This window comes from Phycodurus eques, chromosome 11 (genome assembly GCF_024500275.1).
Source record: "Phycodurus eques isolate BA_2022a chromosome 11, UOR_Pequ_1.1, whole genome shotgun sequence".
NCBI classification, from domain to species: domain Eukaryota; kingdom Metazoa; phylum Chordata; class Actinopteri; order Syngnathiformes; family Syngnathidae; genus Phycodurus; species Phycodurus eques.
This window is the reverse complement of record NC_084535.1, coordinates 13,761,364-13,779,772: the sequence shown is the minus strand read 5'-3', so window position 1 is coordinate 13,779,772 and position 18,409 is coordinate 13,761,364. Positions and strand designations below refer to the sequence as shown.

Genomic DNA, 18,409 nt, shown 5'->3' with positions numbered 1-18,409 from the left:
TGAAATTTACTTTTTTTCTCACAAAACTCACAAACACTTTCCTAATGTTGGGTCTTTATTCTCATAATATTCTAACTGTTTTGTTCCTAATCTTACATAAAACTTTTTATTTTTTTTATTTTGCGTAATATTTGGACTTTATTCTTGGAAAAACAAAAATTGCTTCTCATAATATTATGATATTTTGGTTGTAAAATTACAACTTATTTTTTTCTCCTAGTAATAACATTTATTCTTGTTTTGTTTTTGTGTGTGTATCCCCTAATACTCCTTTGTATAACAGTAAAACCACACTGTTTTCAAGAATTGTACAGATACCTGGTCACTCCTAATTGCTAAAAAGACAGGTGCTCACTAAGTAAGACAACAGCAGGAGCGAGTTTACAAAAGTACAAAGCAGTTCAAATCTTTTTTTTTTTTTGGGCCACAAGCAACAACAAGGACAACACAACAGAGTAGCAACAAAGTCAGGAAGTGTGTTGTTCTAAGTGCACAGAGACAACTTTAAACACCCTGTGTGTCCTTTAAACACCCTGTGTCTCCGTTTTAAGGCTATCCACCAAAAGACTGAAAAAGAGGATGCCACATTCACCTGAACAAATAAGCTGTTTTGTTTGCACCGTTTGATATATAGCTAGTATTCCCACAAACCAACTTACAAGTAATAAATACATTAAGTGCTTGTCAAGTGAGGTCCCAAATTGGAATCTAACATTTTAAAGCTCTTCAGTCCTTATCAGAGTGTCAACATGTGTGTATTGTTTAAGTACAGAGGAAAAACTAGAAGCAAGACAGTGTGAGCTGAAATGTATTTCCAGTGGCCGAGCTTCACCTTGGAGCAGGAGTGGGCATTTCATCAAGCCTTCCATGAAATACGAAAAATAAAACCTTAGTAAAAGCCCTCAAATGTCTAAACATTTAAAATCTCAATCTGCTGATGATCTTGCACTATTTGATCTGATATGTGTGACACATTGTCCATGTTGTTCACGTGAGTGGACAACGACTTTCGGCTGTCTGTGCTCATTCGGGTGCTCATTCTCTTCGGTCTCTCTTGGCCTTGACCGTGAAAATGACAAGAAAAGGCTGCTTTGAACTCCCCACGGAACTTCCCTGACCGAACAGAAAGAAAGTGAAATCCAATCAGAGACATTGCAAATGTGATCCTTTGCCATTTGTTCAGTCAATTAATCATTACGACTTTTATAGAAAACTGAACAGAATCTGAATTAATCTTGATGACAATAGCCAAAATCTTTCAGCATGAAACGCCAATGCAATGGTATCAAAACCTACCATTAAGAAAAAAAGAAGAAAAAAGAAAAAATCGATCTGAAAAGGATTCAGTTCTTTTTTCCGATTGAAGATATTTAGTAGTTTCTCATACTTGAATTTAAATCATAAAAATATATTCAGTTATATAGTAACTGATATGAATTGAAATTCATTTAAAAAATCATTTTAAAGTAATGAAAATTAAACAATAAACTAAATAATTAATACAGTGAAAAACATTTAAAATTAGTAAAATAAAAATGACATATTCCAGAAATTAAATAAAAAAGAGCTTAATTACAGATACTTGCAACAAATACAAACAAAACCATATACAATAATAGACAATATACTGTAACTAGGTATTAGCTTGATTAATTTTAGCACTACTGCAAGATAACGGCATGGGGGACGGTGGTTCGGTACCCATGCCCCTCCCTTTGGGACTGGTCGGGGCACTTCGTTTGGGCTAGGGGACCGTCCTGGGGAGTGAGTGGCATCCCCCTGGCTGGGTCCCCCGTGGGACGGGCTCTGTCTGGCTGCATTTTCAATAAACATCAGAATAATTGAAGGAAAAAAAAAAAAAAAGCAAGAAGTATTTCAAACTCCCCTGCTGGACAGCAAAACTGATTCTGCAGAAAAGGGTATACAGATCCACCATCCTGCATGGCCATGCAGCTGAACAGGACAGGTTATGCATAAATAAATAAATACATACATACATAAATAAATAAAAAAAATTAAAAACTCCAATTAATCAAATGCAAATATATATTTGTTCATGTATCTTTCCCAGCAGCGTAAAATAATGGGCAGAACAATTAATTGTTCTTTCATTAGATGGAAGAATACAGTAGACCTATACAAAATATTTATGTTATCATTAATACAACTAAATAAGTCATGGCTTTCTGTGAAATTCAGTTTTGTGTTTAATTAAACATGCCCAGTTTTCACACTAAGTTAGTTTGTGAGTAAACTAAGACGGGATCAACATTACTATAATATTCATACTTTTTGTAAATTATTTTGTGGTTGTGTGACTTGAGATTTTTCCAATTTAAAATAGGTGCCTTGGCTCAATTAAAGTTGGGAAACATTACATTAGAGGGCAGTAGGGAGCTAGTAGTCTAGTCGTCAACGGGCATGTGAACAAACTCACCGCTGAGGAAATTGTAGATGATGGGATTGAGTGCACTGTTGGCATATATGAGCCAGTGTGAGAAAGTAAACCAAGCATACACTGTCTCTCGGTCAGTTGTGTTCTTGAAGGTCCCAAAGACTCTGTGAGAAAAGTGCAACTCAATATCAATAAAAGAGTGAATCTTGTTTTATCATCTTTAATTAAAATCACCAAGGTGGGCTTGTGTTGAATACTCTGGTGATACATTTTTCAACAGTTAAGGAACTGAACGGAGTGATACCTTTTCATCACATTGAGTACGCTGATTGGCAGGTAGCACACAGCAAACACAAGGAGCACCACTATCAGCATGCGAGCCGTCTTGCGCCGCGCTCTGATCTGTTTGACCTCAGCACAAACAGTGCTGGTCTTGACCCGCACAGACTCTCCCGGCCCGCCAGCTGCTGCCGAGCACTGCATGGTCTTCCACTTCCTCTGCAACACTGATGTGCTGCCAGGAATCTATCAAACATACATACAGAAAGCATACTTACTGTACAATAGTTGGCTCAGACACAGAGAGTGCATTGAAAAGGCTCATTTTTCAGGTGGAACACACTCACCTGTTGACACCATAGTTTGTGACAGATCTGGATGTAGGCCAGCACCATGAGACACAAAGGTGCAAAGTATGTGACAATGAAGAAACAGCTGTGATATACCTTAGGGTAGATCTCAGCTGAAAAAAAGCAAAGAGCACATCACTAACTTGACTCTGGGGAATTGTCTAATCTCAAGGATTGACATTTCTGACTGAGTCGACTTGTGTGTGTCCCAGGGAAAGTTTTGTTTAATTGTAAAATCAAAATAGGCAAGTTCAGCTAAAGTATACGGTAGTACAGTAGCAGATTTAAAAAACAATTTTGGAGAGTGGTACCGTAATTTCTTGTGTATAATGCGCATTTTTCCCCCAAAAAAAAATTCCAAAGTCATAGTGCGCATTAGACATAGGTATAGGGGCAAATGGGAAAAAACGTTCACATTTTATAAATGTATGCCGCCATCTAGTGGTTATTAAAAAAAGTGTAGCCTTCACTTTCATTCCAATATGACAGGGGGTACGTGCAGTATGACTGCATAATATGTACAGTTCTGCTCATAAATTTACATTTCCTGGCAGAATTTGTGAAATATTGTTTTTTTTTTTTAATATGACTGATGACTGAAAAACAACCATCACTAATTTCTTTATGGTTATGTTTTATTTAATGATAATGCGTTTTTGAAATGCTTGACCGTTTACCTGGTCCGTCATGTTTTCTTCAAAGAATTGTACCCATCTTACAAATTCTGCCTGGGTAATCAAACAAATGAGCACAACTGTGTGTTTTCTAATTTACTAAATAAAAGTAGGGCTGTGAATTTAAAAAATAATAGCACGTAAATTAAAAATAAGGATTACATGTTCAAATAAAGCGCTTAACTTCAGAATAATTCTTTGAATAAAACTAACAAAATACAGATAATACTTCATGTTTTGATTATATGGGTAGAAGCAAAATCACGCGTTGTAAAAATGCATTATACGTAGGTAGAAGGGTTTTACAGAATTTTTAGATCAACTTTGGGGGTCCGTATTATACATGGGTGCGCATTATACACGAGAAATTGCAGTAATTATAATCCATGATAATCATCTAACATTTCCTTGATTAATTTTTTATTGTAAAGTAATTATAAAATAAAGGGTAAACACTACTTGTTTGACAACAGTAACAAGTGTTATAGAGAAAATTTTAATATCTAGTTAAAAGCCATCGGTCTTACTAAAGTTATGCATGCGTCATCACGCGACACATGCATGCCGCACTGATCGGCTGATGCGCCATCTACTCTTCAGCGCGGCATGGTTTAGGTGGAAGTGTCGTTGTTTTCCGACCCAAAACTTGTGAGATTGACCCTCAGCCCAATTCTTTTAATGAGTAATGAGAGTTCTGGAAATAGGCGGTGGAACGACTTGTGGAGTCGGGGGGGGCACAGTACTCAGAGGGCAAATTTGGTTTAAAAAAAAAAAAGAAAAGAAAAAACACATACGCACATTAACCCTTAGATATGACTTGAATAAATGAGCCATCGATTGGCAGGCAGTTTTCAAGGTGTGGCTCGCAAACGGCAGGAATAAGCCATCCACAGGCAGTTTCGTCAGATTCAAATGGCGTCGGCCGTCTGTGACAATTGATCACTCTGTTTACCTTTTAGCTAGCAAACAGATGGCAAAGAGAGGCAATTTCTAGTAAATGAAGCTTTGATAAGCATTGCTCTTTACTTAGATTTATTCATGCTTGTATTATGAGTGTGTCAGGCAAGGTTATTATGTGTACATTTTATTTCTTAAAACCCTACTTGTGGATGTAAGACAACAAGTTCTCGGCTATGTTCACTGTATTGCAAGATAAACCTGGCAATTAACCATTGGTAGAAATTCCAAGTGTGGTTTTCCTGCTATAGAAAAGCTTATTCTGCAAGACAAAAGAGAATTTTCTGTGTGTGACTTAACAGCACCACAATATTCTAAGGTAGACACTACCCGGTGCAACAAATACGAAATGAGGAAACACACATAATAAAAGGAGCAAAGGAGAACAAAAAAAAAACAAATTAACGCTTTACTCAAATGGAAACTGTCTTTTTCCCATCAGGGTTCTCTATTGTTAATATGGACAAGTTAACTGCTGAACTGATTTGCTAATCAAAACAGCAAAAGCACATAAACAGTCACAGCTGAGTTACTGCATGTTACAGCATGTTGAAAATGGGTTCCCATCGCAATATTAAAGGGATATGTTATGTAGCGACAACTAAGATTCCAGTCGACGCTGCATGTAGCTGCTCCACAATGTTGTGTGCGTCCAGTTTGCTTCATTTTGCATAATTCCAAATGTCCTGAAGCAGCTTCGATAGGTTTCAGCATAAACTATGACACTGAAAATGAAAAGTAGTATTAAAAATGGATTGATGTGTCTATCACGCACCTTCCCAGTGTTCATCACACGCAGTGAACAAACTGGTCTTGTTCGTGAGGGCCGGCAACAGACTGCTGCTCTCCATCACGAAGGCTTGAGGGATCATGATGATGCACGACACTATCCAGATGATAACAATGCTCTTGCAAGCCCTCTTGGCGGTGCTTTTAAACATCAGCGGGTGGCAGATGGCGTACCACCGGTCTTGAGCAATGCAGCTCAGAGTGAGGACTGACACGGAGACAGAGATAGTCTAAAAAGTAAGCAAGGGAACATCAAACTGTCAATCTATGCACAACCTAAACTAAGGCGATGATGTGTATCCCTTTGTGTGCATAGTTAACAGAGAGCATGTATGAGGAGCTGAGAGTAATATGATTTTGACACAGTTTGTACAAATCATTTGCAGTACTGAAAAAGCAAAGAGCATTATCCCAATAGTTATATTATTAATTTTTTAAGGGAAATAAAATGCTTTCATTAGCTCAAGCTTTTTAGAAGAGCACATGCATATATATACATATACACATTGGTCATACTTTGCTCTCCCTTGAAAAGTGACTGGCAGTGTGTTTATACCAGCTTTGCTTAATAGCACCCTCAGCTGTTGAAGGGGTGGATACACAAATCTTTGTATTAACATTACAGTTGCATTACATGCAACATGACATGTTTTGGGAATGCGAGAGGAAATCCTGAACAAATTTAGTGTATTTTCTTTTTTGTCCGAAGTTGTGTCACAGATATTAATCCAAAAGATTCTACATTTTCAAGTTTTTTATTTTATTCTTAGCAGGAATAATCAGACAACTTTTAGGAAAAACAATGTTTTTAATCATTTAATTGCATCCCGGTTAGTATGCTAGCTCTACACCATTGATTGCCAACCACTGATCCACTGCACATTAGGGTGCCAAGCGAGGTGTGCCGGGGAAAATGATTCAATTTATCATAATTGGTCCTAAATTACTATTTAGACACAACAGACAGACAACACAACATAACAGCTCTCCCAGTCCAACACACTTCTCCGTTTCAGTAGCTTCACACACATTCTTCAATCTTTTATCTTTTTGAAACCTACCTTGTGACCTATAAATGCGTGCCACCGATCAAGTTTCCTGTTTTCCAACAATTTTGCATTTTTAAACTAACTCTCACAACATAGGCTCACATAAGGCAAAGTTGATTTGAGCTCCTTAAAACGGCAACAATTCACCATGGCATGGCACAATGCATGCTGGAAACCACGCAGCTTCACAATTCTGCTGCTTTAGCCCAACATTTGGTGACGCCAGTAATTTATTATGTTAACACAGAAAACTGTCAAATACAAATATTTTATTGAGAAATAACATAGAAAACTGATTTCTCAATAAAATTATTTGATATAGTAATTTAATGAGTTTGTGCAAATCTGCATTAAATCCTGCTCGAGTGAATTTTCAAATTGCTATCCACAATTTTTTCACGAGTTTTTTTTTTTTTTTTTTTTTTTTTAATTCAGTAGCTCTCAGTTTAAATCTCACAATGCAGTGGAAACTACAATTACTTACTATATAATCACTGTATAATAAGTATTTTACTATATGGTATGTGGTACATAACTAGACTTTACAGAAATGTTTAACAGAGTGTGAAGCTCATTGACGGCAATGTGGTATGGCTACAGTAATAGGGACTGAGCCCTGCCACGAACAGTGAAAATCTGCGAATACGTGACGCCACCACAGAAATAGACAATCGGCCCCGGAGGAAAATCCCTTCTCTTTATGGCATTTATTTTAAAAAACTATTTTTACAAATCATCCATATCATGAGTTGGTTTCTTGCCTGCAGATAGGGCACAACTTTGCAAAGTGTCTGTCCAAAGAACCATGTCTCTGTGATGTCGACCACTAGACTTGCAGGCAAGCAGATGATGGTGACCAAGACATCAGCGAAGGAGAGGTTCACTATGAAATAATTGGTCACAGTGCGCATGTTGCGGTTTTTCCATACTGCAAAACAAACTAAAAGACAGAAAGCAGCCAATTAGAATACTCTCCAAGACAGGCTGTGTCACTATCACATGGGCGGTGTTGTTGACTTCTAAGAGCGTCACCGACCTAACCCTCCACCAAAAACAAGTAGTAGTAAGTACGGAGAATGTATATATATATATATATATATATATATATATAGAGAGAGAGAGAGAGAGAGAGAGAGAGAGAGAGAGAGATTAGAGATTAGAGATTTTTATTTTTTTTTTACATAAAAACTGGTAGAGTTAATACCTTGTACTGTCATTTAATTCTGCCAGAGATTTTAGGTAAATTGTATTCTAGAAATAGTGTACCTGGTGTAATATCCAATTCTGCCACATCAGATGATGGGAAAGAAAAATTGTGTTTTTTTATGTGAAAAACTGTAGGAATGTGGATTAGATTAGGTGAATAGAACCACAGTGCACAATTAGACAAGGCATGCGCAGGATTGAAAAAGGTACCAAAAAAATTGGTTGTGCATTGATTTCAGAAAGAGGGGGAGAAAAGCAAGAAATGTGAGATTAAATGCCAGTGTAAATGCATCAAACAGCATAACACTTTCTTTGTTTCCAATCTCTCTTTTTCAATTTCCACAGCTGCTACGCTTCTTGCTTTTTCTGGTGACCAGATGAAGGACAAGAGGCTGAGAGTGTCGTCTGCAAATTTGAAACTCGTAATCACCATAGAGAACTGAATACTAATAAATTCTAACTACTGATATAAATGATGGACTCATACTCTTGCTATTAGTAGCCGAGACCTAGTATTAAAGGATGTAGTACTAAAAAACATAACATTATAGATTTAGCAGTAATTGTTAATACCACCACTAGTGATACGTAATTTGTGTACTATTGGAAGAACTAGGGCGGCACGGTGACCGACTGGTTAGAGCGTCTGCCTCACTGTTCTGAGGACCGGGGTTCAATTCCCAGCCCCGCCTGTGTGGAGTTTGCATGTTCTCCCCGTGCCTGCGTGGATTTTCTCCAGGCACTCCGGATTCCTCCCACATCCCAAAAACGTGCAAGGTAGGTTAATTGAAGACTCTAAATTGCCCGTAGGTGTGAATGTGAGTGCGAATAGTTGTTTGTTTATATGTGCCCTACGATTGGCTGGCAACCAGTTCAGGGTGTGCCCCGCCTCCTGCCCGATGCTAGCTGAGATAGGCTCCAGCACTCCCGCGACCCTTGTGAGGATAAAGCAGTACAGAAAATGAATGGATGGATGGAAGAACTAGATCGAATATGTTTTAATACTACAAGAAATACTATAGGTAATACTACTACCAGTATCAGCAACTAATACGAACAGATAGCTAAAACAGATGGTGCACAGGCATACAACCTACAGGATAAGACTACACTTCTGCAGCCTTTATAAAATATATATTATTTTATATTATATTATTGAGTTCATCAAGTCATACATACCTGTATAATATCATTCATAGTACTAAGATTAGATTGATTTCTGAGTTTTTGCATCGCACCACTGACTTGGGTTTCTGTAAATAAAAAAGAATATCATCCGCTTTCAAATTGATTTTGTGTTCTGTCACTGGCGAGCAGATACCTTTAATATTAGCACTCTGACGTATAGCGGTAGCAAGTGGTTCGATAAATATTGCAAATAGCATTGGTGAAAGCGAACTCCCTTGTGCGGTTCCTCTTTGTAGAATAAAACTTTGTGATGTGATCCCGTTCGTGGTGACTGTCGCTTTTGGCGAGTTGTATAATGTTGCTATCCAATGTATAAATTAGTCTTCAAAGCCAAATTTGCGAAGTACTGCAAATAGGAAAAACCCATTAACTTTATCAAAAGCTTTCTCTGCGTCAAGTGACATGATGATTTGCTTTTAGATTTTTACGCTGACATGCTTATGGCGGCAAGGTGGATGACTGGTTAATGTGTCTGCCTCACAGTTCTGAGGTGCGGGGTTCAATCCCCGGCCCCGCCTGTGTGGAGTTTGCTTGTTCTCCCCGTGCCTGCATGGGTTTTCTCCGGGCACTCCGGTTTCCTCCCACATCCCAAAAACATGCATGGTAGGTTCTTTCATTGAAGACTCTAAATTGCCGTAGGTGTGAATGTGAGTGCGAATGGTTGTTTGTTTGTATGTCCCCTGCGATTGACTGGCAAACAGTTCAGGGTGTACCCCGCCTCCTGCCCGATGATGCCTGGGATAGGCTCCAGCAGGTCCGCGACCCTAGTGAGGAGAAGCGGCTCAGAAAATGGATGGATGGATGGACATGCTTATTAAATTTAATAGACGTCTGACATTATTTGTGGAACTTCTACCTTTAATGAAACCTGTCCGGTCATAGTGGATTATCGACGGGAATACCTCTTCAAGTATCGCTGCAAGGGCTATCAAGATAACCTTGATGTCTGCATTAATCAGTGATAAGGGCCAATAATTAGCCAAGAGAGTGGGGCCTTTGCCTGATTTCAGTAGTAATTAGATTGCAGCTGTGTTCATATGGCATCATATGTATGCATTATGTAATTCTGTGATGGTTAAAGGAGTACCCAGACAGGAATTAATTGAGGAATGTTTAGCTCATTAATAAAAGTTTCAATTTCTTTTTGGTCTGTGTTGCTCGAAGACGCATATAAACTGCTATAAAAATGGTAAAATATTTCACTTATTTCTAGCGGTGACAGTACAGCTGCCCTTTCAATCTTGAAATGGCTGTAATGCTTTTTCTTCATTGCGTTGAAGGAGAAATTTGCCTGATTATTGTCCTCAAAATTAGTGTATCTTAACTGTTGCTGTAAAAATTCTGTTCTATTTGATATGATGATGTCTAATTGATGTTTTGCCTTTTGAAGTTGGTTTCTCAGCGTATCTGTCGGATTAATTGCATAGTCTTCTGTGAGATGTTTATTTATTTCCTCAATTTCATTTTCTAATTTTAGTTCTTGTTTTTTCTTGTACGCTGTTGCTGTGATTCGATCTCTCATTACAGATGACAGATTAAAGATGTTGCTATGTAAATTCCGAGCTGTTTTTAAGCCTGGTGATTTCTTGGCAAAGCAAGTGAAGTGTAATTGACAATTTCCTGTCGATTGAGAGGAGAACACTGGCCTGTGTTTCTGGCGAACCGAGTTGATCTGTCAAGGTAGACGAATGTGTCTTCTCCCTTTTCAGTGGCTGCTCAGCACGGGAACTGGGATTCTCCATAACAGACGGGTTAGTGTTGACGTAGCTGTCAGTGAAAATTTCAAATGGCACTCTGCTAGTTATTGCTGATAGCGAAGCTGGTGAAGGAGAAGAGAAAAAAACCCGAACCGAGAAACCGCCGGTGAAAAAGGAAAAAGACTACTTGTAGTAGCTGCTCTTTCTCGGTTGTCACGTATAATAACTCTTCTCTCTGTGACTTGGGTTTCTAATAAAGTCCTAACTTCCTGCATGATCTTACAGTACTGTCATTGGCTGACTTTACAGTGTGTCTGGCTGTGTCCAAGTACAGATGCATTTGTCCAGAGTTTGCAAGTGTTTCGGTATCATGATAGGCATAGATCATTGTCAGTAACTAGGTGGATGACTGAGAAGTATTGCTTCTGTTGAGAAATGTTTACATTGGAAGATTTATACTCCCTGCGATTGGCTGCCAACCAGTTAAGGGGTACCCTGCCTCTCGCCCAAAGATAGCTGGGATAGGCTCCAGCACGCCCGTGACCCTAGTGAGGATAAGTGGTACAGATAATTGATTTCTACTCCCAGTTTTTTTTTTTTTTGTTCAATGGCTTGATAGAATTCACGGGTAGTATTGACAAGAATTTTGTGGACACATTACTTTTTCATTTAGATCTGTGACAGGTGTCATGCATCTGTTTGCAATGTATGACAAGAAGGAACACTGAGTGGATGTGTAGACCGCTAACTTAGCTTCTTGCGGTAGGCACTAGCTACTGGTGAGCAGTCATAAACTTGCAAGTTGTATTCAAAATGTTTGTGTTTCCATTTCATTAGTGATTGATTGATTACCGGTTGATCTGTGCTCCAACCCTCACCTATGGTCACGAGCTGTGGGTCGTGACCGAAAGAACAAGATCCCGGATACAAGCGGCCGAAATAAGTTTCCTCCGCAGGGTCTCCCTTAGAGATAGGGTGAGATGCTAAGTCATTCGGTAGGACCTCAGAGTAGAGCCGCTGCTCCTCCACATTGAGAGGAGCCAGATGAGGTGGCACAAGCGGGCCTCCTGGACGCCTCCCTGGTGAGGTGTTCTGGGCACGTCCCACCGGCGGGAGACCCCGGGGACGACCCAGGACACGCTGGAGATACTATGTCTCCCAGCTGGCCTCTGAAGGCCTTGGCATCCCCCCGGAAGAGCTGGATCAAGGGGCTGGGGAGAGGGAAGCAGATCTACCATTCTGCAAGGCCATGCAGCTGAACAGGACAGGTTATATAAATAAATAAATATAATTTAATTGTAATAAATAAATAAATACATAAATAAATAAATACATAAATAAATGTACCAGTCCATCACATAAAAGAGAGGTTTTACACTCTCTCATGTCCACAATTAAAAAAGGAATCCAATTCCTTGATAATGTAACACACTTTATAGACTTTCCCAAATGGTAAATGAAAACAACCAGATGGTCATTTTCCTTCCGAGAATGCCAACCAACATTTATTTACACTTCAATCAATCAAGTCAGCAATGCAGAGAACATAGGGCATTGTTGATGGAAAATGCAGCCTTGATGGAAAGGAGAGTTTGAATAGAAATGAGTAAATCGGAGCAATCATACACAGCCAGAAAGAAAACAATTATAACAAATTATTTGTTTTTTAATAAATGTTAGTGACGACACGTTTTAGCTTAAACTCAAGGGTGATAATAACGTTCATGTAATCAACACTCATCAATCACAGCATTAGGAAGGAAATCTAGTGTTAAGAAATTTTATCATCTCATTAATTAAATCATAGTGCAGTTCGACAGAACTGCAAGCTGCAACCACAATATTTAAATAAATGCAAAATATATACTTCCATCCATCCATCCATTTTCTGATCTGCTTCTCCTCACTAGGGTCGCGGGCGTGCTGGAGCCTATCCCAGCTGTCATCGGGCAGGAGGCGGGGTACACCCTGAACTGGTTGCCAGCCAATCGCAGGCCACACAGAAACAAACAACCATTTGCACTCACATTCACACCTACGGGCAATTTAGAGTCTCCAATTCATGCATGTTTTTGGGATGTGGGAGGAAACCGGAGTGCCCGGAGAAAACCCACGCAGGCACGGGGAGAACATGCAAACTCCACACAGGCGGGGCCAGGGATTGAACCCGGGTCCTCAGAACTGTGAGGCTGACGCTCTAACCAGTCTCTGGTAATGGATCAGTATTGTTAAAATACAGAAATATGCTTTATTTGCTTTATTTTAGTTCATCTGGGGTTCCCATTCCGTTGTCATAAATCAGTCAGACCTGCACATCTGTTGCACCTGTGATTGCACTTGCTTTTTTTTGTAAACTATAGGCTATATATACATATATATATATCAATTTTTCTGTTCTCATTAGGGTCCGAGCACGCTGGAGCCTATATACATGTGTGCGTGTGTGTGTGTGTGTGCGTGTGTGTGTATTTATGTATATGTATGTATATATTTATACATATGCACACACATACACACAGTACATATATAAATCAGAACAATATGCAACATATTAGATATATTCAAATTTCTCTGACACTTACTCCTCAATTAATTGGACTAATTCCTAGTGACTTATCATTGAGGAAAAGATAGAGGAAACTCACCGAGCAAATTCCCAATGAGTGACACGAAGAACACAAAGATGTAAGCCACAATGAGAACCCACTCGTAATGCTTGGGGTGCAAATATTCAGTCCAGATGTAACGCAGAAGTTCGTCGTCGTCCACGGTGGAGAGCGCATGCAACTCCGTGCTGTTGTCCCCTTCTGCGGAAAAACAATCCTCACAAGTTAAGTCCCCGGTGGCCCCCGACATGATAATTATGCGTGTAATATTCCTGCTCTCTTCTTGGCTGGTTGGGTCGCGTTTGCGGTGAGTGCAATCAGATAGCGACAATCTTAGTGTAGGCTGGCTTGAGTTCGTCTTTTACAAATAGAGGCTGGCCTGACCGCACTGCACTGCCAACAGACACCGTGGCCAATAGCTCACTTAACGAGTGTGAAGCTGATGTTGCTGCTCATCCTCTCTCTCTGTCTCTCTCATTCTTGTTTCTCTCTCTCTCTCTATCTCATTCACACTCACTCTCCCACTCCCTCTCATGCCCCAGTAACAAGCACATAAACCACGGTTAATCACTGGTGGATTGGTCAATGCAGCTGTGCCTTGAGATAGAAGTTTAATTACTTCTGTGACCACGCTTGTAAGTTAAAACACTTGAACTTTATCTCACATCACCTTTTCCCCATTTAAATGAATTGAAATTTCATTATTTTCTTCCAGCTCCCTCCCCCCAAAAAACAATAATTGTAATGTGATTTTTAATGAGAAAAATACCATTTGATAATATTTTACTTTATAAAAATATACATTAATGACATACATAAATACAATGTAAAGAATTAAACTTTTTTGTCACACTTTTTGCTTAAATTACATGATTTCTCAATTGCCAAAACACAAAACCCGACGACAAAACCCTGTGACTCTGAACAAATTCCTCAGTGTCCTGAAAGCACAAAACTGAATTGGTCACCCTTTTGGTAGAACCTTAAGCACGTTTAATCTAGTTAGAAACAAGTTGCAAATATATTTTTACCTACTAAAACACATTTTGCACTCTGATGCACTTGTGTCCATAATGGTAAGCACAGGTAGCAAAACTCAATTAAAGCTCAGATGTCTCAACATAAACACATAATATCCCGAATATCATCAAAAGATTCAGAGAATCTGAAGACATCTCTGTACGTAAGCGGCAAAGGCTTAAAAACCAACATTGAATGCCCGTGACCTTCGATCCTTCAGGCGGCAATGCATTCAAAACCAGCATGATTGTGTAAAGGATATTCCCACATGGGCTCAGGAAACACTGCAGAAAATGAGTCATTAAACACAGTTCTTCGCTACATCTACAAATGAAAATTAAAACTCTACCATGCAAAGCAAAAACCATATATCAACAACACTCAGAAACGCCGCTGGCTACTCTTTGCGCTAGACATGTGTCTATAGAGTGGTTGAAAGATTTTTTTCATATATTTATTTTCAATTCTGTTCAGTTCCCAAAACCCAAGGTGCTCCAAGGTAAGCAGTGCAACTTAATGCTAAACTGTTAGCCTTTTAACTGAAATGCTAACATTATGTTGTTAATCTGAGGCTTAAGGCCTCTTTATACTCTTTATACTTGTGTGGTCGACAACGCTCGCATTTTCATCACGTGACCGACGAATTGCCCCGCACAGCACCTCTGCGTAGCTTGCCGCGCACCTGACAAAAATAGTTGCTGCGCGTCGAACGCCGCGGAGATCATCTCTCATGATTGGTCCGTTTTAGTCACATGCTGTGATGACGTACCAGCGTGCCCATTGGTTCGACATACCATCTAGGTCGCCGCCTTCTCGATCGATTTTGCAGCATAATTAAACGTATCATCTGGTCATCTAGGTTCATTTTTTCTGTCGTGGTTGTCATTGTTGTTCAGAATCAGAATCAGAATCATCTTTATTTGCCAAGTATGTCCAAAACACACAAGGAATTTGTCTCCAGTAGTTGGAGTCGCTCTTGTACAACAGACAGTCATTTTACAGAACACTTTGGAGGTATAAAGACATTGACAAAAAACAATTGTGCAAAAAGATGCAGAGTCCTCTAGCACTTAGAGCAGTTCGAATGACTAATATTGCAATAGTCCGGTGCAATGACCATTGTGCAAAGGGCGCTGAGACTTCAAGGAGTGTATGCGGTTTAAAGTGACGAGTAGTGCGATCATCTGGGACAATGTTGGTTGTGCAAATGTTACAGATACTCCTCAATCAGTGTGCAAATGGAGCAGATGCTACTCTGGCATGAGTGGCCAGTATATGCAAATAGTGCAGCATGGCGAGACAACTACAGTGAGTGCACGAGTAATACATAATTGGCCACACAGAAATGTGACAACGAACTCAAGTCAAAAAATTGCCAGCTTATTGTAATGGAATTATAGGTTAGGTGTTTAAGAAGTTGATCGCAAGAGGGAAGAAGCTGTTGGGATGTCTACTAGTTGTTGCTTTATTCTTTGTTACTGAAAGGAAAGTTAAAAACGGCTACCAGAAATGGCAAAAAAAAAAAAATGCAGAGGAAACTCCACTCTGTGGTGTCCTATCCAACACCAGCCGTAGCGACACCCCCGACATGGAGGAGCAATGTTTGTTTGTTACTTTTTTCCTCAGTGAAATTTTAGGGACTTTCTTTAAAATGGAATCTCATGTGGCTTATCTCATACTTTGCATAAATGTGTGCCTCACATTACGAGGAGAAACTCTCATTATCAATAACCTGGAATACTGTTATCATTAGATTTGATATAATCAGTATGACTTCTCTGTCCATTGAAGTTTCACTGAGTCTCTCAGATGGAATAACCAGTGTACAATACGTTGAAACATGGTCCAATCATGCAGCAGCACTCACAATCTCTCTTCTGTCTGTAAATCAGTAATATTTTTTACACTTTTAAATAACTAACTTAGCATTAGACATTTTGGGGGGAATTACTGTATATATCATGTTTAATGTGTGATTGATGTAATTTGGGTATTATACCCTACTGTATATAATGTAGCATTTTAGGGCAAAAACCAGTGCAAACCGACGGCTTGGAAGCAGCCATCGGATAAATGCAGAAGGTTGTGTCAGGAAGGCATCGTTACTCAAAAAAAGGGATCTTTTTAGAGTGACGCATTACCGGCATCAGTGTTATTTTACAACCCGGAGGTTCGTGTGATGTCATTATGAAAAGGTCAAAACCTCATTCCAACTATGAAGTGTGGTGGAGGGGGCTTGTGGTTTTGGGACTGCTTAGCTGGCTCAGGGCTCAGTGGTGATGCAACAGGACAATGACCCAAAGGACAGAAGTAATTTAACAACTAAATGGCTTGAACAGAAGAAAACATGCCTTTTGGAGTGCCCCAGTCAAAGTCCTGAACTCAATCAGATTGGTGTGGTGAGGCATGACCAGCAATGGTCCAAAATTACTCCTGACTTGCAGGTCTGATCTGAAACTTCCTGTATACGTAAATGTTTGGTTGAGGCTATTGCTGCCAAATGAGGCTCAACCAATTGGTTCATGTTTTCCACCCTGCACTGTGGTGTATAAATGTTGTATTGAGTAATAACATTGACGTATCATTGTGTGTTTTTAGTTCAAGAAAACTGTGTTTTTCTATTGCTGTGAGTTAATGTAGATTAGATTACATTTTATGACCAATTTATGCAAAAAAACATGAAGGGTTTACATACATTCTCTTGCAACTGTATATGACATTTGCATACAGTTCATCTCTCACCGGCTCAGACGTGTAATATATAGTGTGAATATAGGATACCAAGTACTTTTACTTAAGTAGGGCGGCATGGCTCAAGTGAAATACGAGTGATTGTCCCCCAACCCGAAGGTTGTTGGTTTGATCCTGAGCTCTTGTGATCCACCAGTTGCTCCTGATACTGTTACATTAGTAGGTGAATGAGGAGACAATGTTAAAGCGCCTTGGGTACCTTGGAGGTAGAAAAGCACTATACTGTGTTATGCTAAGTTTTTCACTTTAAATTGACATTGTCGTTACACTTTACATGTCCTTGAGCATAGAATGCAGTCCAGAATGGTGACTGGAATGTATGCATGTAAAGTACATCCATCCATCCATTTTCTATGCAACTTGTCTTGTTCAGGATTGTGGGAAGCTGGAGCCTAGCCCAGCTGACTTCCTGAAAAAGGCACCCTGGATTGGATGTAAAGTACATGTGTATTTTATTTCCACTTACCATGTCCACATGATCTATTCTCGGAATCCACCAATGATGAAACACAACAGTTGTTACAACAAACCTGCCATGGTCTTTAATATATGCAATTTGTTAGTATCCAATCATACATTGTATAAAAATTTCTCTTGCAATTCAATGCAAAACAGTAGACAAACATATTAATAAAACCTATTTTTCAAATACTGCAACCCTGATACCTAGACAAGAGCAGTGTGGATGGTGACTGACCTTTCATTATTGCATTTGGTCTTGATCTTGAGTCCTTTGGTATGTTTATAAAGCTGCACTTATTGCGATAAAGTCAAGAAATTTTGACACAACCCCCACTTAATGGCTGTGCAGCAGTGGTTGATTTGACCTCTGTCTTACTTGCAAAAGGTTGCTTGGACGTCGTAATTCAAGTTTGCGTGTTTTGTGGACAGGTAACTGCTATATTTTCATATCAAATATATTTGAGCAGATAAATGTGCAGTACAGTGCATAAGTACACAATACAAATGGTCCTAATGTAAACAGTTGGCTGGAAGCATCTCCAATATAAACAAAGTAGTAAGGACCTACTGTACAAACAAAAACTAAAGGTTATCTTGCCAAAACACCCAACATGTCATGTGATATACAGTACCGTGTCTGTGTTAATATGTACACACTGTGCCACAATTACTTTTATATGAAGTCTTTGGCATTATGTTGACATTGATATAGTACTGGTGAACTTCGACCTATACACTATCCGTCCATTCATTTTCTGTACCGCTTATCCTCACTCGGGTCGCGGGCGTGCTGGAGCCTATCCCAGTTATCTTCGGGCGAGAGGCGGGGTACACCCTGAACTGGTCGCCAGCCAATCGCAACGCACATATAAACAAACGACCATTTACACTCACATTCATACCTACGCGGCACGGTGTAGACAGGTTAACGCGTCTGCCTCACAGTTCTGAGGACCGGGGTTCAATCCCGGCCCCGCCTGTGTGGA

General features: G+C 39.5%; 1 protein-coding gene across 1 annotated transcript; it reads right to left on the bottom strand.

Moving 5' to 3' along the window:
• Window positions 1-618: 618 nt before the first annotated feature.
• hcrtr2 (hypocretin (orexin) receptor 2) lies at window positions 619-13,896 on the bottom strand. Its single transcript, XM_061690464.1, has 7 exons — window positions 13,230-13,896; window positions 7,255-7,433; window positions 5,431-5,674; window positions 3,022-3,137; window positions 2,700-2,920; window positions 2,438-2,559; window positions 619-1,113 (listed from the first exon to the last, which is right to left on the bottom strand). The coding sequence occupies exons 1-7, from the start codon at window positions 13,438-13,440 to the stop codon at window positions 911-913; spliced, it is 1,296 nt and encodes a 431-aa protein (XP_061546448.1). The 5' UTR covers window positions 13,441-13,896; the 3' UTR covers window positions 619-910.
• Between the last annotated feature and the right edge of the window lie 4,513 nt (window positions 13,897-18,409).